The 25,590-nt window shown below is 42.1% G+C and overlaps 1 protein-coding gene across 4 annotated transcripts in view; it reads left to right on the plus strand.

Moving 5' to 3' along the window:
* MCTP2 (multiple C2 and transmembrane domain containing 2) overlaps window positions 1-9,256 on the plus strand; it is a 123,381-nt gene extending 114,125 nt beyond the window's left edge. For all 4 annotated transcript variants that reach the window (XM_038146811.1, XM_038146810.1, XM_038146812.1 and 1 more), the window contains 4 exons: window positions 565-674; window positions 3,030-3,139; window positions 5,451-5,548; window positions 7,751-9,256. In XM_038146811.1, coding sequence (XP_038002739.1) covers window positions 565-674; window positions 3,030-3,139; window positions 5,451-5,548; window positions 7,751-7,819 — 387 coding nt within the window. In that variant the 3' untranslated portion in view covers window positions 7,820-9,256. The remainder of the gene's footprint in view (window positions 1-564; window positions 675-3,029; window positions 3,140-5,450; window positions 5,549-7,750) is intronic.
* Window positions 9,257-25,590: the final 16,334 nt, after the last annotated feature.

The following is a 25,590-nucleotide window of genomic DNA, read 5'->3' on the forward strand; positions in this document are numbered from 1 at the left end:
CGCTGCAAAGGGAAAAGGACATTTTTTCCTTTGATCCTTTTTTTTTTTTCCCCAGCAAAAGAATAAGTCTCTGTATACAGAATGCTCAAAAAATATTGCATTCACTATCTTGCTGCTAATTTATATACACAAACCAGCGTGGCTGTGGGGGGCCTACAAAGCTCAGAAAAGTGATACTTAGAAGTTCTGCACAAGAATATTTTTGTTCTTGAGGAGCACTGAGCAGCCAGCACTCCACACCAGAGGTGCTCAGAGGTGCTCAGCACCTCTTGTGCTTTGGCATCCAATTGTGTGAAATCCTGGTTGAGATCCTGCAGCCAGGTTGTGTTAGAAGATGAAGAAACCTCTGCCCATGTGTTGAGGAAAATAAAGAAAATACAGGGATCTGTACAAATAATGTTGGTTTTGTGTGATAAACCAAGGGTGTTCTTTCTGTCCTTCCTTCAGTGAAATACTTGAGGTGATGGATGGATCAGCAGTGCTGGAAATCTTAATTTCACCACGTGTCTGTAAACACCCTAGCAAATTATTAAAAGTTTTGGTTTTCTGGTTTCTTTTGATTAGGAATCTGAGAAAAAGGGGCTGATTGAGAGAATCCACATGGTCCAAGAGATCATCATAGCTGTTCAAAGCATCCTGGAAGAAATAGCATCGTTTGGAGAGAGGATTAAAAAGTAAGTAATAATCTTTTCTTGCTTGACCATGATTTGAACTGAAGCAGAAACCAGGAGGATCAAGGTGGAGTAATTGTCTTGCTCCAAAAATGGCTGCAAGGTGCAGCAGGATAAACTGGCCAGTCCCACCACTGTTTCTTCTCTTACAGTCTTTTATTCCAAAACACCTTTGCAGAGCACAGAGAAGAGGAGAAGCAGTGTTCCTTTCTGATGTAGCTTTCATGTTTGCCTGAATTTCTGGCCTTGCTTGTTTGTGATGGGGTGGGGAGTCATGGATGCCACAGATACTGCTTGAAGATGTGGTCACAGAAGCATCAGGCATTTCTTCTCAGTCCCATCACAGAAAGTGGGTACTGATGGTCAGTGTTGCCTTTCCCACGCCCTCCCCATCCTGACCTGGCTGTTGGGGTCACCAGTCACTTGTGTCCCTGGCCAGGACATTGATCTTCTTCTGTCTTTGCCATTTTGAGCTGTCTGCTTCCTGCTGGTGGCACGAGGAAGCCCAAAGGGGGTTTTCAGGGTCTCATGGCAGAGGGGGAGACGCAGAGGGTATTCCTGACCCTACAAAAGAGGGAGGTGAAAAGCCTTAAAAAAAAAAAAAAAAATCCCACAGACAAATACACACACAAACCTTTTATAACTCAGTCTTTATTGGAGCTTAATTGATCCATATTGTTGTCTGTTTTGAACACAAAGTGATGGTTTGTGACCGAGCCTCACTTTAATGAGGAGCTGGGTTCAAGCTAAAAATACAGCAACCACATGTGCCGTGGTGCCACGCCGGACACCCCAGCTGGGGTGGAAGTGGCCCAAAGATGTATTCCAGTCTATGAACAGGGCACTGTTCTGCCCAGCTGCATGGCAGGAAGACTCAAAGCACTTAAACACTATTAATTCTTGTATTCATTTTGCTAACAATGGTCTTAAAGAACACGTTGGGTATTAATGTGGACGCCCGATGCAATTTCAGAAGGATTCTGTTGTAGCTCGGCAGTGATGTGCCATTAAAAAATTGCTATCAAAGTTTTTTTTGTAAGTGACAGACTGAATTGTGCTACAGTTTCCGTCTGTCACTCCAGTTACACAATCATAGGGAGTTTTCATAGTTTAACTCAATTGAGCTGTTTTGCTTTTTTTTATTTTTTTTTTGCTTTAACTTAAGCTACATTGATTGATAATGATGAGTCCTCTCCCACCTATTTTTACTTAATATTTAATACGTCTATTGAAGCTTAAATGTAATTCTTGAAGCGTCCTATTAATTTTATCTGTCAAGGGAAGTTTGTCTTATTTTATAGCCTGATAAATGGTCCAGATTTATTCTCTCTTCTTCCTACTCCCCATCATTGTGATATGATGAAGTTAGCAGGCAGATTGTGTGAAACAGAGATGCCCAGATCCATAAATCCACCTGTGGACTAACAGTCATCCTTGTAGTCCAGGTATCTCAACATTTGGTGCAGGGCATGGGGTTATGTCTTACAACGGCACAGGGGGACAAAGTAATTTCAAAGATGTGTTAGCAGTGGCTTCTCACCTTCAGTCCATCATTGACTTGCAGATGAGAGGTCTGAGTGAAATAAAACCCTGTTTTTCACTACAATGTGGCCAAAGTCTGAAATACTGTAGTAACTGAGCCTTTCAAGAGTGCTCCTCTTGGGAAAAATCTGATGTGGATTTTTGGAATGCAGAAGCTTGGGCTGTTGCTGGCTTATTACAGCTTATCCAAGCCAGCATCCTGTATTAAAGAATTGCTGGAAATGTAAAGATATAGGACAAAATGTATATATATGTAGACATTTATATAGAGTATTATGGCCCTAATGTTGAGAAATGACTCAAGCTGCTCTTTCACAGTTTGGCATTCTAATTAATCCAGTGCAAGGTATTTGCTGGGGTTGACTCTGGCTACCTGCCACACCTGGGTCGTGCACTGGACACACACCTCGTGTCACCTCCACTGTGACCCAGTGGAGCTGGCTCAGCCCTGTTTCCAGATCAGATAATCTGCTCATGAATAATGGAGAGCTGAGTGGCCAGCAGAGATGTGTAACAAGTGCCACACAAAGAAGAAACAAAAACAGCTCTCCTACATGCCTGACAACTTCACTGAGCTCCCCAGGGCTCCTCTTCTCTTTCCTTATCATGGTATCTGCCTCTCAGATACCTTCCTTAATCCATTCTAGCATCCAGGTGTAGGAATCTACTTATCCACCTTCCAAAGGGCCTGCAATTTACAGCATATCTGACTGCACCAAGGACTGCAAAGGAGTCATTAAATTATTATTGGGTAGCAGAGCACAGACAGTGTCCAAGAACTGAAATGTTGAGAGGGGTTGTGTTTTTTCCTTACAGCACATTCAACTGGACGGTGCCTTTCCTCTCTGTCCTGGCTTGCTTGGTCCTGGCAGCAGCAACAGTTGTTTTGTATTTTATACCACTGAGGTACATTGTTTTAATCTGGGGTAAGTACTCCACTGTGTCTCATTTGTATGAGATAAATACAAAATATGTCTACAGAGTGAAATCAAACAAGCTTTAAGCAACCTGTTACACAGACAAACAAGTGCTGTTGCTTAGAGGTGAATAAAGATGTTATGAACTTCTTAAAATTACCATTTCTCCCCCCTGGGTTATCTGATAATTTGCTTTTCATAGGGTTCTTTATAAGTTTCCAACAGCACCACAAGAAGAGCATTAGCCTAGATAAGCTACTTTCAGTGTTATTATTCTTCTGCAGGAAAGTAATTAGCTTCCTGGTGCTGGAGCCCTCCAGCTGGGAAATGGTAGGAAGTGGACAAGATGTGTTTGCAGAGCTGGCCCATGTAGATTTGGAGCCTTTTGGGTCTGAGTATCCTGGGAGTCAGGACAGGCTGTGCCCAGTGGGAAACACTGAGCATATCCTTTTGTCATGGGTCAGAAAGTATTTGTATGAAGATACATAATGAACCAAAAGAGGAGCTTTTAAAAAGTAAAATTTCCTGGTGGCATTATGAAGAAATGTGAGGTCATCTTTCACAGGAGGAAATGGCACTCAAGGGCATAGGACTAAGAGGAATGGCTTTAAACAGCAAGAGGGCAGGTTTAGATTAGATATCAGGAAGAAATTCTTTCTTGTGAGGGTGGTGAGGCTCTGGCACAGGGTGCACAGAGAAGCTGTGGCAGCCCCATCCCTGGAAGCATCCAAGGCCTGGTTGGACAGGGCTTGGAACAACCTGGTCTAGTGGAAGGTGTCCTGCCTGTGGCAGGGGGGCTGGATTGAGATGGTTTTTAAGACTCCCTCCAAACCATTCTATGATTCCAGGTGCTGAAGACTTTCTACATGTCCAAATGACCTCCTGTTTTATTTAGGGTGCTAACTTTTATCTCAGCCTTGAAGTAGAAAGGTGTGAAGAGCATAGTGCAGGTAAATCCTCAGTGACCTGCAGAAGCTGATGTGGCTCTGAGTTGTAGGGACCCCCTGTGACCCCTGGGGCTGAGCCATCAGCTGCTGTCTTGGATGTAGAAAAGGGAGGGAATGAGAAGGTAGCCGTTCTTGGGCAACAGCAACAAAGAAATAAAGGATTAAATCAAACAAAAGAAAGGGCAAAAAGAAAGGGGAGAAATTGCTGGGAGTAAAAAGTTCAGTAACAAAATATTGTTGTTCTTGTATGGAAGACATGGTGAGTACATGAAAACTATACATCCGTTCAACATCATCTAGAGTGACAGGGCCTTCAAATATGATACATGTTAAACAACTACCCTGTGGCAAGGCCTCAAAAGACCTTATGGTATTTTCTGTTTTTTAAAAATCAGGTACACAGAAAATTGTGTTGTCATTTTGCTACAAGTATATGGCTTAAAAGCTGAATCTCAGATGTGAAGCAGGTACATTTCAGGGAGAGGAGAAGGCTGGAGCAGCCATCACGTTTGAAATCACTTTCAGGGAAACCACTATGAGATTTTGGACAGGGGCATGATGGAATTGAATGCTGTATTATGATCCTCAGAGGCAACCAACATTTGAATTTTTTTACTATTCTTTAAAATGGGTTAGCTGATTTTCTTCACCTGTAGGACCTTAAGGGAGGCAAGAGAAGACCTTAAGAACTTCATAATAATATGAACATTTCACTCTCATGGATATTCTGTCCAGACTAGGGACCACCTCTGCCGACTGCAGCTTTACTAAGTCCATGGTGATGGACTGCTGTCCATAATGAGCCTGATTATTCACACAAAGATCAAACTAAAGTAAACCTTGTGCTAAAGTTTTACATTGTCCCACAGCATCATAATATGAGCAGTTTGGCCAATGTGGCTCTGCAAAAAGGGGATGAGCCATGAGGGATGGGGAAGGGAAGCTTTTATTTTCTGAAGAGATGGAAGGAAAATTTTTCCCAGTTATTTTCAGAGCCTTCCAGCTGGTCATGTAGGGTAGCAGATTTAACAGCACACTTGGTTTTCAGTGTGTGTATTCTCCCTATAGTATCCCCCAGAATGAATTCATGCTGCAATTGCTTTTCACCACATTGTTGGCAGCACATGATCCCGAAAGTAGAGAAATACCTTTATCAATAATGTCCTCTACTTCCTCCAGGAAGCACTTGTGAGTGATTCCATGTGACAGGGAGCATGTGTGTGGCTTTAAGTCTGAGGCACTGTTTTCACACTAATTTTTACTTGTGAATTTCCTTTCCCTTTCTCACCTTGCCTGAACAAATTTAGACGGAGGGAGTAGAAAAGGCTCGTATTATTTTGTTTGCCTTTAATTTTTTTTTTTTTTTATCCTAGGCATAAATAAATTTACTAAGAAGCTTAGAAATCCCTATGCCATCGACAATAATGAGCTACTAGATTTCCTCTCCAGGGTACCATCTGATGTTCAAAAGGTAAGTAATGAATGGCCACAGCCAACAGAGGCAAGGAGTGACACTGAGAGCGGCTGGGTGCTCCGTTTGGGAATACAATGCCAAAGACTTTTGAATAAGGGAGATAAGGAATCTGGGGAAAATCCACAAAGGGAGGGGGAGAGAGTGTTAGAAGAGAGGGGAGCCAAAATCCTTTGTCAGAAGGATAAAATGATTGCGGAAAAATTATCCTGAAAAGACCTACTTAAAAATGATCTGGAAAATCACTGAGCGTGGTTACTGAGCTATGGTTTTCGTCACCTTTCTGCTCCGGTATTTGTACAGAGGGAGGAGGAAAATAGTCTCTTTGATAGAGATAACCATCCAAAAGGATTTGCTGAATTCTCCTCTTTCTCAAGGCAGGGGGAGGAATGGGGGGAATTATTTCTGTGACATTGTGCTTGAGCTCCAGGCCTCCTTTGGACAATGCCCTGCTCATCTTTTTCTTTAAAGAAAACCCTGACATGTGTTTAAAATACTCTACAGTTGATCAGATCAATCTTCTACCATTATGGAATTATAAGTTTTAATCTAACCAGAATCTATCCTCCCTCAGTTTCAGTCAAGTCTTGTCTCTTCTCCCATTTCTTTGAAACAACAACATTGTCTTCAGCAATCTCGCCTATCTTCCTGGAAATTATTTGAACAATAAATCCTTTCGAATGTCAAGATCTGTTTATTTCTCTTGGAGGAGGGAAAATAGTCTTGCTGGGTAATGAAGCCACACAATATAAAGGATTCTTTCTTTTGTTTTCACTAACTGGAATCTGCATCCCCAGGCCCTGATCCTGATGCCCAGGATCCCTCTGACATTGTACCTTTCTCTGTGGCACTTTCCCTGTGAGGTGCTGCTCACTGGGAAGAAGGGGATCACAGTCTTGCCCATAATGACTTTATTCTGTTGGAGACAGAAACTGAATTGCTCATGTGCAGTTTTGAGGCATCTGGTCAAAGCAGGGTTGGAAAAAGCTTCTTTATCTCAAGAGGCCACCAGACTGGTTGGTGGCAGCACTAATAACTGGAAGGAAATCTCACTGTGGACTGGTGGGAGGAAAAACACTAAGCAGGAACAATCATAGAGCCATTATGCTTCAGTGTATTTTTATTTGTTGTCATTGTTCTTGTAGAGGCCACTGGATTTGCAGTGATGGTTTGCATATGCCCTTTAAATGTTTATGTTTAAAGATAAGCTGCTTTTCTATTTATGCTTTATTTAACATTTACACTTACAACATTTCCTTGAGTGGTTTCTATCATATTGGGATCCTTTGAGCTCTCCAAGGAAAATGATCACCATTTTCTATGGGAGGAATGATAAAAGTTCCTTAGATGGGACAAACCTCGGAGTTTCCCACTTGTGCTGAAAATAGTGACAGCCACACACTTTAGGGACCAGTCATCCATGGAAGCTCCAAAGCCCTTCTGCCTGCTTTGTTTTACCTGCTATCAATGCATCAGCATTTCACTGGGGTGCTGCAGTGAGTTAGAAATTACTCCTCTCTGTACAGTACCCATTTACAACCACATGTCTTGGACAAAAGACAGAGGAGGAGTGCAAAAGATGGCATTTTCAGCCAAATTTTCCCCATGGTTTCAGTGGGAATACTTCTGTCTCGCGCAACAGACAATTTGGAGATTACACCATCCTTGACAGTACTACCACACATGTTTTAATCGTTATATTGTGTATGAATTTGTTTTGAAAGGTGGAGGTAGCTTTGCCCAGGTTCTATTTGGGAGAATACTTTCCTTTTTTGAAATTAATAAGTATTTCAGCATCCCAGGGTCTGTGTATGATTTTGACAACTGTCATCTTACTGTCTATTGGGATCCACTTGATCTGAGACTCCTGAGAGAAGTTTATTAAACTAATAGGTTAATGCCAGAAAGATAAGAAAAACAACTCCCAAACCAAAACAAACCCAAAAAGATTGCTGAAATCAGGTAGAACCCCATGTATTTCATTAGAAAAATCTGCTTTTAATATTTTTGTTTCAAGAAATGATGCATGACTTCTCAAATCCTTCCTGCAATTAATCCCCCATGTTCCTGTGTTTAGAAAATGATTCATTACTTTTGAACCTTCCTTAGTTTCCCTGGGTTTGTCCTGGGGGAGCCATTAACACACGCTGCAGTGAGCTAGAGTTACCTAAGTGCAAACGTCATGCCTGTTTGTTTTTACAGGTGCAGCAGGCTGAATTGAAACCATCCAGCAGCTCCAGCCCCATCAGGAAGAAGCGGAGCGCGCTCTAGGATGCAGCAGGGTTTGGGAATGCAGCACCTCCCTCCCTGCACACACGTGCACACACTGCACCCCTCCCCTCCTTCTTGCTTCAGAACAACACTAGACTCACTGCCACGGACTTTCTCTTTCTTGGAAGATGTGGTTTTTGATAAACACCTATCTTGGGTTTCTTTTCTGGGTTGTCTTTTTTGGCACGGAATCCCAAAAAAGAGCAAGGTGAAACGTGAATTTTTTTGTGGGATGGGGAGGAGAATGGGAGAGGATGGTGCAACTGCACCTTTTATTTTTCTTTTTTTATTCCCCCTTTGATTGCAGATACAAGGCTGGATGTGGCAGCACTCCCTGTGTTATGTAGGAAGAGATAATTCTGCTTAGTGTAGCAGATCAGCTGAGCTGATGTGAGGAGATGCTCTGAACCAGTTTTTAACATATCCAACAGATTTACATTAAGATATGAAAGCTATTCTTCTCTGAGTTAAATCACTGTGCCTAGAAAGGTTTAAGCTCTGAATTAACGAGTCTTTGATACCCATCTTCTGTTCAAGCAGTGTACATTTTAAAAAGTTTTTTATCATAATTAGCAGAAAGAGCTAGGAGCTCCAACAGTATCTCAATATTTCATCCAGCACTTGTGGGTTTTCCTTTTTCCTTTTTTTTTTTTTTTTTTTTTTAAGCCCAGCCTGTGGTTAACTCTTTATATACTGGAATCATCTGAGATCCATTGCTGGCAATGGATGCGTGAAAACCTTATGCCATGAAAGGATTAAGAGAAAAGGCTAACTCAGTGACCTGAAAAGACTCTGTTGGCTTGCCTTTTATAATTCCATCTCATCAGATATTTTCAGCAGAGCTGTTGTTTTCCTGTCTAAATCCAGAGGGGTCAACACTACAGATCCAAGAGGAAAAGAACACTTTGTAGCCTTAAAGAAACAAGTGCTTGTGCAAAAAGAGAGCACATGCCCAAAGAAGTGGTTGTGCAATAGTGTGCAGGCTTTGGCCCACTACTGATGTCTTCTTGCAGTCTTTCCTGGTGGTTCACAAGGAGAGGACCCAAAAGTGAAGTCAAGTGGAAACAGCAGTGGAAAGACAGAAGAACGGACCCCATTTTGTGTTCTGTGGAGAATGTGATTTATTGCTTGCTTACCAGTCTTTTAGCAAATGTGCATTTGCTTTATGTATTTCAGAAAGCCAGCATTAGGCAGGTTGTTTGAATGGGGAAACTAAAACACAGAATCATGTGTAAAACCTGCTTGATTTTATTGATACTGCAGCCCTCGGTCCTTTAGGTGCTGTGGGACATTTTGGGAGTGATTTGTCACCACAAGTCATTGGCAGCACGAGAGCTGGATTTGTTGCTTAGGATTCCCAGGCAGGAATTACCACCAGCATTCCCTGGGGTAGTTGACAGTACAAAGAAATGCAGAAAGTGAGAGATAGGATTCTTTAAAAAAAAAAAAAAAAGAATAAAAAGAAAAAAAAAAGGCTTTGAAAGTCATCCTAATGAAAGGTAGAATAGTTAAAACTTTGCTTACAGATTTGTGATCCAGATGGAGTTGTGTGTGGTTCCATAGCACAATCTTGGGGGGTTGTTCTAGGAATTTGAAGAAGGAAAACTGACAGCAGACTATCGTCCACTGGGTTTATTAGCCAGATTCAGTAGTTTTTCATAAGTTTATTTTTTGAAGTCCCACTGTGCCTTTGAATAAGGACAGGCACATTTTCATATACTTGATTGGCTAAAGAATGTATTTTGCTTATGCAAAGCTGTGTGTAGCTGCAAATGGAAGGATTGAGGAAAGATTATCCTGGTTTAAAAAGCCACAAAAATGCCTCTTTGTTTGCACGTGTGCTTGTGTACCCATGCATATACAGAGTTGTGTATAAAGAGTACATGTATAATGTATTTATAGGCGAGTGTGCGGGGGAAAATGGGTGAATATACAGATTTAAAAACCTTGAAAATGTTTATGAAAAATGCCAAAGATTCTAAAGCTTATCATCTCGCGTCTGTTCTTCTTCATTTTGTATCTTTCCCGGCATGTCTCTCTGGCTGAGCCAGATCTCTGCATGATTTGATTTACTTCAACTTAATGAAGCTGGTTGGAAAGAGCCTTGTAGAAATTACAAAATCTCCAGTAAATCTCCTTCTTGTACATACAATAGATGTCCACGGAACCCTTTTGTTAAACCAGTTTCTCAATCTTCTCTGTAAACAATGCCTCATTGTCTCGCTTCAAACTATCATCTGGTTTATCATACTGTAATCTTGTCATTTTGTAAGGACCAAAGTCAGGCATATTTAAGCAGGCGTGTGGGATCTGATCGCTGATTTGAGTGAAAACATTCAACTGCAGGAAAAATGTTTATTTATTCAGAAATTCAGATTGATACTTTAGTAGTTTGGGGGGGGTTTCTGTAGGTTTTTCCACGTGGAACTAATTTCTGTTCAGGAGACAGGGTGATATATTTTTCTTTTTCTTATTTTCTTTTTTTTTTTTTTTTTTTTTTTTGTGTAGATATGTTGGGTTTCAGAATAATTTGTATTAATTGTTTTGCTGGAGACATACCAAATGAAGGGATTTGGATGGTCCAGTACTTAAATATGTTGTGATGAGCTCTTTGTTTTGATAAATGCTGTTTGAAATGCAATAAACATTTGAGGTTAAGCTGATGCTTTTAATTTGTCTGGATTAGGAGATATGTTTCACATTCTTTGCAAAATGCTGTGCTGTAATATTTAGTATCTGACTAGGTGTGCAAGAACATCCCTTGGTGGTGCAGTGTAACCATTGACTCTGGAGTTTGCTTGGAGTAAGGAGTGTAAGTGCATCTCCTGAGGTAAAGCCTCATCTCACCTGCCTACAAATCTTTAGTGGGATTTCCTAGTCTCTTCTTCTAGGAAAGGAGGGTTATATATTCTTGTTGCACAGTCCACTTATCAAACTCTATATTCAGATTTGTCATGAGATTCTTAAAGCAAGACTGTCTCTCTGTGTCCATCTCCCCTTGCAAATTATCAGGTTTTACATTTTTAATCTATTTAATGTATAGCACAGAAATAAAAAAATTACATTTTTACTTCAAGGTACTTGTTTCAGGGCATTTGCAGTCTAAAGTCTCTATGACCAGAAGCCATTCAGAAGTTCCAGCATAACTTTGGGTCTTTTGGATTGTAGAATTATGGAGATATGGGAACGTTAAGCATGTCCAGTGACTGTAAGCTGTGTAGATAACTGGGTCTGACATGTATGTGCAAATGCAATATTTACATTTGCCCAAACATAAGGTGCTGCTGAAGCTTTGGGTTTTTTTGAATATTCATGAATAGGACTGAGAACTTGGCTTCCCTGTGGATCATTGTTAGTAAAAGTCAATCACTGAAACACACCTTGTGGGAAGCAAGCAAATAACTGAGTAAAACACAGCTGGAAATGCCACACACCTTTCCTTCTTCTCTGCTTGAAAATCTCCAATTTTAACCTTCAGCCACAGCTCTGCTTCCCCCTCAGTCACCTCCTGAGCCACCCGCCAAGCAGAGGAGAGCCCAGGCTTTGTCCTGCTGCCCAGGGGTCCCACTGGAGAGCCCTGCCCAGCACACCAGCATCCCTGTGCATGGTTCTCCCCTAGAAATTAAACTGCCTGCTGCTAATTCCCTGCCTGGGGTAAGAGTACAACAACTCCCTGAGCTGGGCTGTCCCACTAGAAAACGGAGGCTTGCCATTTAATTTCCTGTGCTCTGTTTTATTTATATTTTTAATTTGGAGGGCCTGATTCTGCAGGCGTTACCACAAGTGGAACTGGAGTTATTTTCCCATCAGACCAAGAGGTTCACACCAGGAAGGAGTTTGGCTTCTCTGATACTTTTGTTGAAAAACTGACAAAATACATTCTAACCAAACCTTAACCTTTAGATTTTCCATGCTTTAACTAAGCTGATAGACTGTTTTGGAAATGGTAGCTTTGGCTTTAGAGGCTATGGCATGTGTTAGTAGTGAATCCTGTTCTGACTTTATTATTGTGTGTTGTTTTATCTGTAAAGTTCCGTGTGTCAGGGCCTTGGTGCATCTATCCCTGTAAATCTCACAGAGGCTTGATAAGAATATCTGCTCCTCTGCATCCTAAGAGTTACCAGCTCAGAAGGAAGCTGAGATACTACAAATTATTGTGGCTTTGTTGCAGGTAGAGTGCTTTAATCATTCTCAAATTTGGGTAAATTAAGCCAGGTGAAATATAATTTTGGGACAAACTATCTGCCTGATAATTTATCAGAGGGGAAGACCCTCAGCAGTAACTGAGTAATTCAAGGTAAATGTAAGCAAAAGATATATTTATGATTAATGTAATTATTCACCAGCATTTAGAAATATTGTTGGAGTGAAAAAAGAAAAGTCTCTTGACATTATAGCATTTTCAATCTACTTTTCTCTGTGATGCTTTGACTGAGAACAACACAACATTTCAAGAGAATTTAGAGGGTCATTTTGTTTTGCATGAAAGATGTGCTCATCTGACATAAATCATGAAACTTAGCACGGGGAAGCAGGAGATGGCATCCAGGTCTCAGTGTTTGCAACAGCACCAGCACCTGGGCAGGCACGAGTTCAAGTTCTCAGCGTGGCTTTAACCTGAGGGCTGGTGATTCTTGTTAAATTTTACGTGAATGAACATTGCCAGTCGGTTCCTGCGTGTTGGATTGAACACCTGCAAATTCCCTCTTGGCTGAGCATGGTGGTGTGCCTCTTGCTGGGGAAGAAATAAGAGCTGGAAGACTTGCTGGTGTAAAATTTGTGCTGATGTCCTGGTGCAACCAGCCATCTAAACTCCTGAGAACTTCTTGCAGTAGGTAGGTAGGGCAGTCTCATGGACTGGGCACATACATCTGCTTCTGGCTCTTACAGGGTCAGGCTTAGATGGTCAACAGGTCTTGCCTCTTAATCACTGTCTGCTAGGATGGCTCAGCCAGCCCATTTAAAGAGTGGCTTTCAGTCCAAGAAGGAAGCAGAAGGCCCTGGCCCCCAGTGGTTTGGGGCACAGATGGATGGGTGTGGGTAGGGAGCTTGTGCTAGGGAATGCTTCCCCAGGGAACCTAGGGACTGCTTCGCTGGGGATCTCCCCTCTGTGCTGGATTGGTTGTGATCAGACTTTCAGCAGATGAAAGAACGAATTTTTTTGCTGTCGATCTCTGCATTTTGGTAAGTTGCTCTTAGGGTGGGATAAAACATTAAATGTTGAGCTGTCTTCTACAAACTGAAGGTGCTAAAACCTAAGGACTTGGGCCTGCCACTTCCAAATGCATGATCAGCCCCAATTCCCCTTCAGTCCCAAAGGATCCAAATGCCTTCAGGACAGTGCAGAGTCTGCTCACCAGTAATGCTACAGTGCCTTCAGAGATGCTGGTGAATACTTCAATTTCACACTCAGTAAGTAATAAGGGAATATAAGGGGGAGTGTCTTAGTGACACTACTCTTTATTTCTACCCTGGGTATTTTTTTTCCAGTGAGACCACATGAAAAGAAACAAACCAAATTACTTCTGTTTCTTGAGCAAACACTGCTACTTCTATCCTAGCTGTTGTATTTGGAACATGGGGTTTGACTGGTCTTTGATCTCTCACTATCATGATACCTTGGGTTTTAGCTTTCTATTTTCTTTTAATTTTTTTTTATTTTGTGCTGCTTTGGTGTGTGGGTCTGGGTTTCATATAAGGGGATAGTAAGGTGTGGGTTTTCATGTTTGGGGATAGGGCAATTGATTTTATGGGCCTGTATCTGTACAAAGCTAAACCACGTATTTTTCACTTGCTCAGTACTGCCACCCCCCAAAGTAAAGAATATCTCTCATCCTCATTTTCAAGAGGAGATGCACAGTGGAAAGAGCATATGTTCCTACAGACAAAAAAAGCCTGTTAGATTCAGTGACTTGTGTGCTAAATTTTGCTTTGATCATGGCTGTCTGCTTTCTCCCTCCATCTTCTGTCTGCCCATGGTCGGTTTGTTCCAGAGTGAGTATCTGAAACCACACAGCAGCTACAACCTGAGTAGAAGGGCTGGGAGGGGGGTGAAGTCTCCCTCCAGCTCTGGCAATACACGACTTTACTGAAAGTCAATGCCATTCCCTTGCATTTATCACTGCCACTCTTGCTCTGCATATTTTTGGTATTCGCCATGCATTGTTAGCAGTGATTGTCATGTAATTAAATCACTGCTCATCACAAGAGCCTATTTTTATGCTGAGATAAGCATCAGAAGTCTGCTGCAGCGTCCCCCAGATCAATAAAGATGTTCCCTGTAGGATTACAAATAGTCTGGGGTTGTACAGGGCACTAGAATTAATTAGGAATGATTTCTCTTTTTCTTTTTTCTTTCAATACATTTTTAATTGTTTATCCATTTTCGATGGGCTTGTTTTTAACTCTACCATGATGGCCCAGATGCTTCTGTTCAGCCCTTTTCAGTAGGATATGATACCAATTTGGGCAATGCCATTTGATGTAAGCAGTCACAATTATCATCATCTTTCCATAGCCATGTGTGACTGTTACTTCAAAATATGTTTTTGAATGAGGTGTTTGCATCTCAGGCTTTGCACTTGAGATTGCAGTTAAATGGGTTTATTAAATGATTGAACTTTGAGATCCAAACACAATGAGTAACCTTCAGGCGCTACCCTGAAGATTTTGGTATTTTGATCAGAAGACCAGAGGGCAAGTGGAGAAACTCGAGCCATTTCCTGAAGGACCATTTGCCCATGGTCACAGAGCAGAAAAAGCAGCCTGGATTATTTTGATTAAGGCTTTCCTGGTCTCAGCTGTCCACTTTCCTTTCCATTGTCTTTACATTTGGTCCTGCTTGTGGGGCAAACTGGTTGTACCACCCTCCTGTGATCCATAGGAGCCGTGGGCTGTGTAAGACAGTGTTAGGTGAGACAGAAGTTTCTGCAGAGTTTCTATAAAAAGTGTGGGAATGTCCATGAATGGATGAGGCACAGGGAAAGTGAAAGTCTTCTTTTCCCCTCCCCTTAATTCAAACAGCTGAGTGGCTTGTCCTTCTGATCCAGCATCATCAGAAATGGAAACAACTTCTGCTGTGCTGGTTAGAGTGTGTTTGCCCTCTCTCTAAAGCACAAGGAAAGAGTAGATTAAGGGAACAGAAGCAGTGTCAGGGTTCCTGTAGGTAAATATAACCACTTCTCTGCATGAAAAAGCAATGAACAGTTGAGGTTTTGCACTTGCAATGCTGTACTAAAGTGCTGTTCATGAGCTGCACCTGAAGTGGAGCTCAAAGGTTTTGGATCGGTCTTCAAAACTCTGTGAAAGGGATAAACAGTGGCAGATAAACTAGGTGCCCCTAATGCTGAGAGGATGGTGATGCCCTGAAAGAGGATTCCTCACAGTAACACAATTTTCCATGGTATTATTCTGGTAGTGTTAGGATTAGGAGACTTCATGCCCAGATCCACTACAGGAAAGAGGAAATACTTTAATTTAGACCCATTAAGACCCAAACTATGTGAGTTTAGTGCATCACAAACCAGCAGAAAGTGCCTGTGCCCAGAGAATGATGTGATGATGCTCCTGTCAGGCGGCCAAAACCCATCTGCCTGGGGTTGACATGGGGCAGCACAGAAGATCTGGCAGCTTCTGAACATCTGTAGGTTAAAAGCTTGCTGAGAAAACTCTGAATGAGCTTCTTTTCATAGAATCAGTCAGGAGAGAGCTCCTGCACAGGTCACATTCTGCAGCAGTGGCTTCTTCTGTCCTCCCCTGCATCATTGAGCACTAATAGTAGAAAGGGCATCATCGTTCTGCTTGTGCCAGCAGAGCCTGGATGATTCCAGCACTTATTCCTGGCTTACCCCATGCGACAGAAAATTCACTCTTACCCCTTTTCCACTTGCCAGCTCCCTCCTTCCCCAAAGGGAAGGGGTTCTGGGGGATTTTTTTTGTCCCATGAAGCTCTGCAGGGCTGCTGCCCACCAGAGGCAGTGCCCAGGGGTGTAAGGTCTGAACATGCTCAGAAAGTAAGGGGTCTGTGGAGTGGGATTTTGGCAACTTTTGTATTGCACATGCAGAGTGTTAGGCTTCTTTGCAGGGAATCTCTTTCCAAAATTGTTTTCTGTTTTCTCACATGTTCAGTCATTTCCATCATCACAGTGTGACCTGGATTAAGGTAATTCAAAACAGGACATTCCTGTAAAAGCCTCAGAAATTTTTATGAGAAATAATTCTTCCTATTGCCAGATTGCAAGGTGAGTTTGTCCATTTTTTACTCTTATTATTAGAGTTCAGGTATATGAAATAAATTTAACATTATCATACATTTTGGTTTACTGCAGACTTTTTGGGGAATGGTTGGCATCCATGCTACACCAAAATGCCTGATGCCGTGGAAAACTGGATGACTTAACCAGAGGGGGAAGTATACTGAGATTATTAGGGGGGCATTTGCCTTAAATTCAGTGAGCACCATCCCAGTCCTGCTGAAGTCAATGCCTTTTTTCTGCAGTCAGCCCTGGACACCCTTGCTGAGTGGTGACCTCTGTGGCAGTTGCACGGTCGCCTCACAGATAATTTGCAAATTGCCCATGAGCTGTGCGTGCAAACGTGTCTGGTATGGTGCTAATTTACTGGCAAGGTCTGGCTGCACAGATCCAACTCTGCTCCAGGGGTGCTTCAGCCATGCCCAGCAGCCAGTGCAGAGGTTTGATTTCTATGCAGCATGTCAGGGAATTCTGATGGATGGGCTCAGCCTCCCTTTCACATGTGTTTAGAGATCTCCAGCCAGGCCAGAATTTGCCAGATGACCACAGGGGGGAAGGCATCAGAAATATTTCCGTAAATATAATCCCTCCACACCCCAAAAATTTATCTAGTTTGTGCATGGATGTTACACAACCCTTGTTCAGGGCTACAGGAAGTGGCTGGACATTATCTGTCCTGTGTTCCGGCTGGGTTTATTTTGGGGTGGTCAGAAAGGAAATCCTAGTGGAGAGGCGGGTGGAACATATTTGTTGAACTGATGTGAAAAAGAAAAATACCTGGCCATTTGAAAGGGTTTGAACTCTTAGCATAAGGCTCTGGGAGATGGATGAATGGTCAGAGGGAGGTGACGGGTGGGTCAGAGGTCCTGTGGCATAACTCATCACTGTGAGAAATCCCTGTCTCCCAGTGAAAGTCTGAGGACTGGCTGGCAGCAGCGCGATCTGTGGCAGCCAATTCATCAGAAGGATTTCCCGTCTGAATATGCAGATGTGTGCACAATTATTTTACCTATCTTCACAAACAGAGCCCGTGTCCCTGCACGCTCAAATAAATCTTGGCACTGTCCTTTCCAGGAGGCATTTTGGGTTCAGCCTGGTTGCCTGCATCCTGCAGAGTTTTGTTCAGCAGAGTCCTTGCACACAGCCCGTCTCCTCTTCCCTTTCCGCTTCCCCTTCCTCCTCCTCCCATCCCACTGCAATCACTGCTGCCCAGACCCATCCTTCACTTGCACAAAACTGATTTCTGTTTATGGAGCAGCTGGCAGCAGCAAGGCTTGAGCACTGAGCGATGACTAAGAAACAAGCCCACTTTTCCCTTAGCTGTCAGGAGCTTTTAGAAATAACACCCTCCTCTGAGGAAGTCAGAATAGCAACAGGAAAATAAGTAAAACCTATTATAAAACAGTTGTCCAAGAACTTAGGCACGGCGCGGGGTAGAGATCAATATGCTGTGAAGGTTAAATCTATTTTCACACTGTGTTCTATTTCACAGTTTAATGGTGTTTTAATGTGTCTGTCACTGAGCCCCCTTCATGTTATGCAGGTAGAGCCTTTACAAAGGAGAAATAACGTTGGCTTTACAAGCTTCACAGTAACATCTTATTTACCAGCTGAGATCTGATGCTTTCCTCTCTGGAGGTACACCAGGGCTTGATTATTTTATTTTATTTTATTTTATTTTATTTTATTTTATTTTATTTTATTTTATTTTATTTTATTTTATTTTAATTTGTGATTTTTAAATTTAATTTTATTTTAAATTTTTATTAGTGTTTTATTTTATTTGCTCATTTTTAAAAAAAATCTTTAGAAGCCATAACATGGTGTTGCATTTGCAATAATTTTAGATGGCTTTTGGGGAATGCCTGTAGGGTTGGGAGCAGCAGGAGCATGTGTGTGCTTGTGTAGAAGGGACAGAAATATCTACTGCTGTTTATACAAGCTAAATACATGGAGGATATGCAGAATTCCCAGGCTTGAGTTTGCATCCAATTCACAGTAGTATATTTGAGTGCTTTAGCTTGAACTCAGCTGATGCTGGGATGTTGGATCAGGTTTGGAAACAGCGTGGAGGACAAAGTAAAGGTTCTGAGAAAGGATGGGGGAAAAGGAGGAAAAGATGGAAGGAGAGAGAGAGTGAAAAGCATGGAAGGAGAGAGCGAGGGAGCAAAGGCAAAGAAGGAAGTGAGCTATAAAATCCAGGGTATGTGCAGTGCTAAAGCACACAGTCCTGTCCTCTGTGTTTGGGGTGAAGAAATTTATATTTCTAAGGCTCAACTCACGCTCCTTGTTTAGAAGAGGAAGAAGGACAAAAACTCACTGTTCTGCTTTAATTATCTCTCTTGAGCTTCAGCTAGGGAAGGAGAGGTTCGGATACCCTGGTCCAAGGGCACTGCTGGCTCTGTGCTCCCACTGGGGAATGGGGCAGGCAGATGCTCAGGTGTGCTGGCCTGCTCCGTGGGGCTGCTGTGAGAAACCTCTCCCTGCCTGTGGCTGAGCCAGCAGCTGGACACAGCCCCTGGCCATTCACACCCCCTGCAGTCTGTCAGGGCTGCACACACCTGGGTTTGCTCCCACTGACAGAGCCAGGTGAGCCACAAACAAGCAGCTCCTCCGTTTTGCCACGGGTGAATCTGAGTGCCCGTGTTTTCCAGAGGGACTTGCTCCAGACATCCTCGTGTTGTGACTGAGCTGGGGGAGGACAACCTGCTTATGCCAGTGGCTTCTCCTGTGTGATCTCTCTGCCGTCTTTGCCCTCAGTAGCTCCCTTGCATCCCTGGGAGAGCGCTCTCCTTTTCCTTCTTGCCTTCCCACCTCTCTCATCTTCTGCTCCCACAGTTGCTCTTTACCCTCCTCTTCCTTTGTCTCGCAGCCAAATGACTTAACTCTGCACAGCCTCCTGGGAGGGGTAGGCTGTGAGAGGGGAATGCAGCAGAGGAGGAGATATGATATTAAATCTTTGTAGGAGCAACTTATTAAAAACCTCACACTTCCCCTCAACTGGTCGCTTTGCCAGAGTGAAAACCTTTGCTCTGCCCGGGTCTGCTGAGGGCAGATGCTTGTTGGAGTGTGAGTTCTTAGACTTGCAGAGCATTGACTTGGCTTAACCTGTGTATCCCACCACAGCAGAAATGTCTGCATTGTGTGTTTTGGCTTTGGTGTGCTGGCTGGTCTGAGTTCATCTCTTTCCCCCCTTCCGCTTTCCATTGTTGGAACAACAATCTTCTGCTGGATGCAGAGCTCAGCCATCCCTGTATTGTGGGGCCAAAACAAACTCTCTGCTAGCGTGTTTTCCATCCTCCACAAGTTAAAATACCAGTGCTGAGAGCAGCTGCCCTCCCAGGTGGGGAGCCTGTTGTCCGAAAATCCAACGACTGACTTCATGGGGCAAGGCTTTCTCTCAAGCAATGCTGCTGAGAAATGAATTTATATCCTTTGGAGGGCTCCAGTGGTTCCCTCCTCAACCACCACAGCCACCAAGGTGCGGCCTGGTGAACTGAAACATCACCAATGTTCTATGCTGCAAGCTACAGCACTTGCTTTATCTGTGCTTTCCAAATGGATGGAAACCTCTGAGAAGGTCAGGGCTGGGGACAGAAAACTGTGGGGAGACACAGTCCCATAGGGCTGCCAAAAAATAGCTTCATTCCATTTTAATGCTTCAGTTTTCAAGTCCAATGTAGTTAAGGATGGTTGTCACCCAACACCTCTTTCTCAACATCCCTAACACATTCACATCTGGCCTTGTGTGAAATTGGGAGAAAAAATATTTTCTACTTGGTAACAGAACCTGTTGTTTGAATCTTGTGTCTTTGAGTTTTAGTTTGTTTTGGGTTTTTTTTTGCACTGTCCTTTACTGTTTAAAGAGTTATTTTACCTACTACCACCACTAGATCAAGTCCATGAATATCTGAATTACAACCTTGAATGTATACTTTGAAAATTTGTCCAACTGTTGTCACCTTTCTGAAAAAAGAGTTGGGTACCTGTTATGGTTCTAATATTTAGGGACCAAATTTGTGCAAGTATGTCACCTTAATGACAGAGTTTTAGATTAAACTAGAAATTTGAGAAAGCTGCCTGATCAAGTGGCTTTAACGTTTAATGTTCATTTTTAGAAAAAAAAGCTTTGATGTCTTGGGCAATCCATGGCCAGGTGCCTTATATCAGGTGTTGGGGTTTTGGAAAAGTGACAAAAGCCACACTGAAGCAGAAATGCTTCATTATTGTAAACTTTCTTTCCTGCTTCACAGAGGAGACCTAAGGGAAAGAATGCTTGGTTTTTTGTCTTGCTGAAAATAAATTTTTACAGAGGTCATTAATGCAATAATATAGTTTGTTTGAAACCTCAGATTTACTGTGGGTTTCCTCATGAAATACTGAAACACTGAAATCACAGATTAGAATAAATATGAGGTTAGAGACAAGAAGATATCCAAAATCATGTGAGTTTTAAAGAAATTATTAACACACAGGGATATGATAGTTTAATGTTGGCTAATTCTTATTTATAGAATCTAATGGACCATTTTCTAGCATGATAGAATTAATGTTTCTGGTAGCTGAGGAAAGAGTTTTGCATCCCCTGCTGGGAGAAATTCAACATTCCCAGGGGATGGTGGCAGAGGGAGGCTTCAGAGATCTACACAGCTCCTGGAAAAGAAATGTGTCTGGATGCTCCCAGATAGGGGAAAAGTGAATTACTGAGCACCAGCCAGGGCAGAGCTCGTGGTCCTGTCCAAAGAGAGAACTCTGCAGGTTTGCTGGCACAGTCCATAGAAATTAATTGTTTTTAGAGTATAATTTAGATTTTTCCTTTACATATTGTGTTGATCAATCTTGGAAAGCATTTTACAGAACTTTGTCAAATGAACAGTTGAAAATGCTAAATTATGTCTCACAGAGACCTTGTCCTGATGGATTTTAATGTGCAGCCTGAAATGTCATGGCCCTGGACTCTGAGGTAAAGAGGTTCTTCAGCTGTTCATAGCCAGTTCCACTTGCCTTTCATGTAATATCTACTTGTGGAGATTGTCTACTAGTGGAGATTTTTGGCTTCTTGAGTACATTTTTGAAGTCATATTTCTCCCACTGATGTTAACTAGTGGCTTCTCATATTTTCCTAGTGTCTAAAATTTCCTCACTTCACATAAAATTCTCTCCCTGTAAAATTGACCCTATAAAACACCCAGGATGCATCAGCACCACTGAAGCAATTTAAGTGAATCGAAATATCTAAAAAACATTGTTAGAGCCCTCACCTAGACCTGATACTTTGTGAAATTTAGTGGAGTATATACATTGGAGATACTTATAAAGATAAAATCAGTTCATAACCTGATAATAAGTACTGTGATACAAATTTATACATTTCTCTGAAATGCTGAGGCCTTCTTGCCATTTCTAAATTGGAAAGTCACAAACTTAGTTATATGTTTTATTTACATCCCCAGCTACGTTTTATTGCAAGACTTTGGAAAATATTTTGTAACAGTGCAATAGTTCTGACAGTAAGTCAATGTAAGATATCACAGAAAAAAAATTCTCAACAATTATCCTTCCCACCCAAACCTTTTCTTAGAAGCAGTATTAGAAAACTTTAATGGCATTTTACTCCCACCATAGGCAAAAAGAGTTTTTTCATTGATTTGAAGGGAAGAAATGTTTAACCCCTTTTTGCATCAGCAGAGAGGAGTAGTTGAGTCGTTGGTGGATTTTGGATTGAAACTGAGTTATAATAAACAAGACCAGTTCCATTTAACCTGAACTGAGCAGCTCCCCAGCCGAAGTTCTCTTTCTCTGCTTGCACCTCCCCCCTCTAAAATATCTGCCCAGGTGCCATCGTGATGCAGTGAAAAAACAGAATCCAGTGATTATGAAGAAGTTGCTGCTGTGCTGCAGGCGATGCAGAGGCTGAAATGTGATATCCTGGCCCTGACACAGCTCCAACAGAGCTGTCAGAAAGGTCAGGATTTCAGTCTGTGCATTTCCAGTGCTTGCTGCACTCCCTTCTCCCGCTCTGTTCTTTCCTTTTCAAACCACTCTGGAGCAAGCACATCCTCTCAACAGACCTCCCTGGACTAACAAATGTGGGTAATAAATAAGGGGAGAGAGTTTCAAAGCCAGAAATTTCCTTCAAAGCCTTGTCGAAGGGGGTGTATTTTGGAGCATGAAGGAAGGCCATTCTGGATCCTTGAGCTTTTTCTCACAGCTCTCTTTTCCATGCTGAAAGTCTTGTACCTTTTCTTTTTTTAGAAGATTTCCTAATTCTCTTCTCACCCTCTGCCCACCTGCCAATTCTTCTCACAGTTGTTGCATTAAATGACACATTTACAAGGTGTGATTGACCAGGTTCAGGTCTGAAATTCAGTCCATTACATTTAAAACTCTGATTCATGACTGCAAAATTATATCAACTCAAGTGCAAATTAGATAAACTCAGGATACCAGTTCTCACCTGAATTTCAGCTTTACTTGAGAGCATCAAATAATTGTCTGTACCTCTGCTGTGGGAACTCAGTGTGGGCTGCAATATCTGTCTGAGGAGTTGGAGATGCAGCAGGGTTAACTCCTCCTGAAATGAATCTGACCAGATTGCCCAGGTCACACAAGACAGCTGTGACATGTCTAGGGATCAAGTTGTGGCCTTCTGTAACCATGATAGCATCCTTTTGAATGGGTTGCTGATTTTTTTTTTGCCAGTCACAAACCCATACAACATTACCAGTGGAGATGAGGATTTCTGTATAATTGTGTCTGTGAGAATGGGTTTGATCTTCACACCAGATTTTTTGGATGTACATCCATATTTCCTTTCAGGTTCATATATTTAAGGGTTTATTTGAAACCAGTTGCATACTTTTTATCTTTGTCTTTAGTGAAATATTTACATTTCTTCAGTGAACACTGAACAAAGTCTCAACGATTAATAAACATTTTAAAAAAGCAAAAATATCCCCCATATCCACCTCCATACCCAGTCATTCCAAGCAATCTTTTTTCTTTTAAGACATATATTCCTACAGGCTCTTTATTAGTGCTATTTTTTCCAGATTTGGTCTTCAGGTTAAGCTTGACTTACTGTGTTGTGGACACATCTTGCAGCTCTGCCACCTGATGCCCAAGAGTACAAAAGCCAAGAGCTCCTGCCTGGAAGCAAGTGATGGACTGGAGCAGCTTTTATCCTGCTGGTGAGTGTCCTGTATAATGAAGTGTGTGTGATGACATGAAACATCTCATTTTCATCCCTTACTTTGTCCATTTTTGCTTGCTTCTGAACTTGGTAATGATTGCAAAGCAGCCGCTGGGAAAACAGTCGCGTCTCGAGTAATACCTGGAGGATTTTAGGCATTGCTAAAATCAAAAGAAGCAATGGGCCAATCTCAAAGAAATCACCTGCAAAACATCAAATGGCCAGAAGGATTTTAAATGGCCATTTATTCTGGGAACTTTGTGTAATCATACTTAGATGTATCATCAAGTTCGGAGGGAGAAGTCCCACTCTTAGGAGAGTGTTAGTAAACAGTAAACCAAGGGACATGTGGAAAGGTAATACCTTTTATTTGACACACTGATCTCAGTTGTGAGCAAGGAGACAAGCTTTCGAGTATTGAAGCCTGTTGTCAGGGCTGAGACAACACACTGGTTTTCTAGTTGCAGCTCTCAAGTTCAGGATTGATCACATCTGATTCTACCTCAACACATACAACCACTGCAAGGAGCTGCAGATCTCTATTAGTGGGAGTTTGTACTGGAAACACAGTTCTTCAATTCAATTATTTAAGAATGAAGAGTTATTCACAGCTGCTGGATTATGAACAGGACACAGCCTAAAAATGAAGCTAACTTTGACTTTCAGTCTGTTTCTTAGCAAACTGGTCATGTGTTTTCCCAGCAGGATTGCTGGAGTGAAAGTGTCCACTGTGTTCTGGCCCAGTGTAATCTGCATTTCTAATTAAGGTTATTTGCAAGTCCAGTTATCTGACATGTGCAAATAACAAATAATAAAGCAATGAGAAAGTGGCAATCTGCAATGAAACCTTTGTTTTAAATTTCCTTCTTTTATCTTCTTTCATATAAATGTTGAGTGCACAAAGGATGCCTTGGCAATGGCACTCACTGCTGCAGAGGGCTGGGGCACTTTTGGTTGTTCTGATCTGCTTTCCACCTCTAGGGAGTTCCCCATTTGGGCACAAGGTGTTTGAAAGAAATGGCTCTGTGTGCTTGTAGATCCTGCTGGTTTGGGGTAGTTCAGCACCTTGCAGGGCTGGGTCTGCAGCTGCAGCTTGGCATTCATTCACCTTAATGATCCTTCCCTCTTGGAGCTCTCCATGGTTGGTTCAGGGGCTGGGCAGAATCATCACCATGTTCAAAACCAGAGCTTCCTAAATTACTCACATTTCAGGTTTCCAGGCTTTGCTCTCTAACCTCTCTTGGAAAGAGAAGTGGAATTCGAAACTCCTATAACAGTTTATACTTCGAGATTTTTTTTTCCCAGACCGTTTTTTTTTTCCTCATAATTTGACACATTTTTGCAAACAGTCAAGCTTTCACCTGAAGTCTCACATAGAAACTGAGCTTGCTTCACCTGCCTTGCCACCCTTCCTGCTTGGTAGCTCGTCACTGGCTTTGGCTCTGATGTTTGCTGCCCATGTACCACACTCTGGAAGCCCCAGGCTGGCTGAGAGACATCCAGCCTGCCCCACTGCTTAGGCTGATTACCTCTGATTTTGGAACTGCTCAGAGATAGGAGAAAATGAAGTGGAAACCAAATCTCCAAAGGTGTGAATTATCAAGGGGAAGGTGCATTCTCTCACATGATGTATACATGTGTTGAGAAGTTGCAACAGGTTTGTCTAAATCATGAATTGCTTTTAAAAAGCAAGAGAATTTCAAGCTCTGAGTTTTTTTAGGCTCCTTCTCACTGCTAAACCTTTAGCAGTCCCTTCTTTCTATTATTCATGATTTTTCCGCTGTTCTCATAAGAGGTTCATGATGATTTTTGATTTTAGAAGACAGCGCTATAAAAAGCAATTAAAAAAGTCAAAATATCAATAGACTTGTGATATATAACCACAAGACTTGGCAATACTTCATTTTCCTTCAAATTTAGTGTCTTCTTCTCATGCACAGGTTTTCTCAGATTTCTTTTGTGAGGAAGCAAGTCTGGAGCTCCGATTTGGCTGGGCGTAGAATAGAAAGAAGAGAGGAAGAGTGGACCTCTGCTATAACGGAGAAACCTAATTTTTGTCTCAATCCTTTGACTGAGTCAATGCTGGCTGGATGGAGGAGCTTGCTCTTGTGGTCAGATGGAGGAAAGCTGGAAAGGAGGAAAGCTGAGAGCTCTTTTCTGTGAAGAGACAAGAAACAAAACTGGAGGGAAACATTCAGAAAAGAGGTAAATAACCTGTGAAGTGTTTAGTCTTTGTCCTGTTTGGGCTATTTTGTCTGTTCATCATTGTATTACTCTGTCCATCCTTTGTTTTTGTTGCTCCCAAAGTGTACCAAACACAGCACCAT

This window comes from Motacilla alba, chromosome 10 (genome assembly GCF_015832195.1).
Source record: "Motacilla alba alba isolate MOTALB_02 chromosome 10, Motacilla_alba_V1.0_pri, whole genome shotgun sequence".
Classification (NCBI taxonomy): Eukaryota; Metazoa; Chordata; class Aves; order Passeriformes; family Motacillidae; genus Motacilla; species Motacilla alba.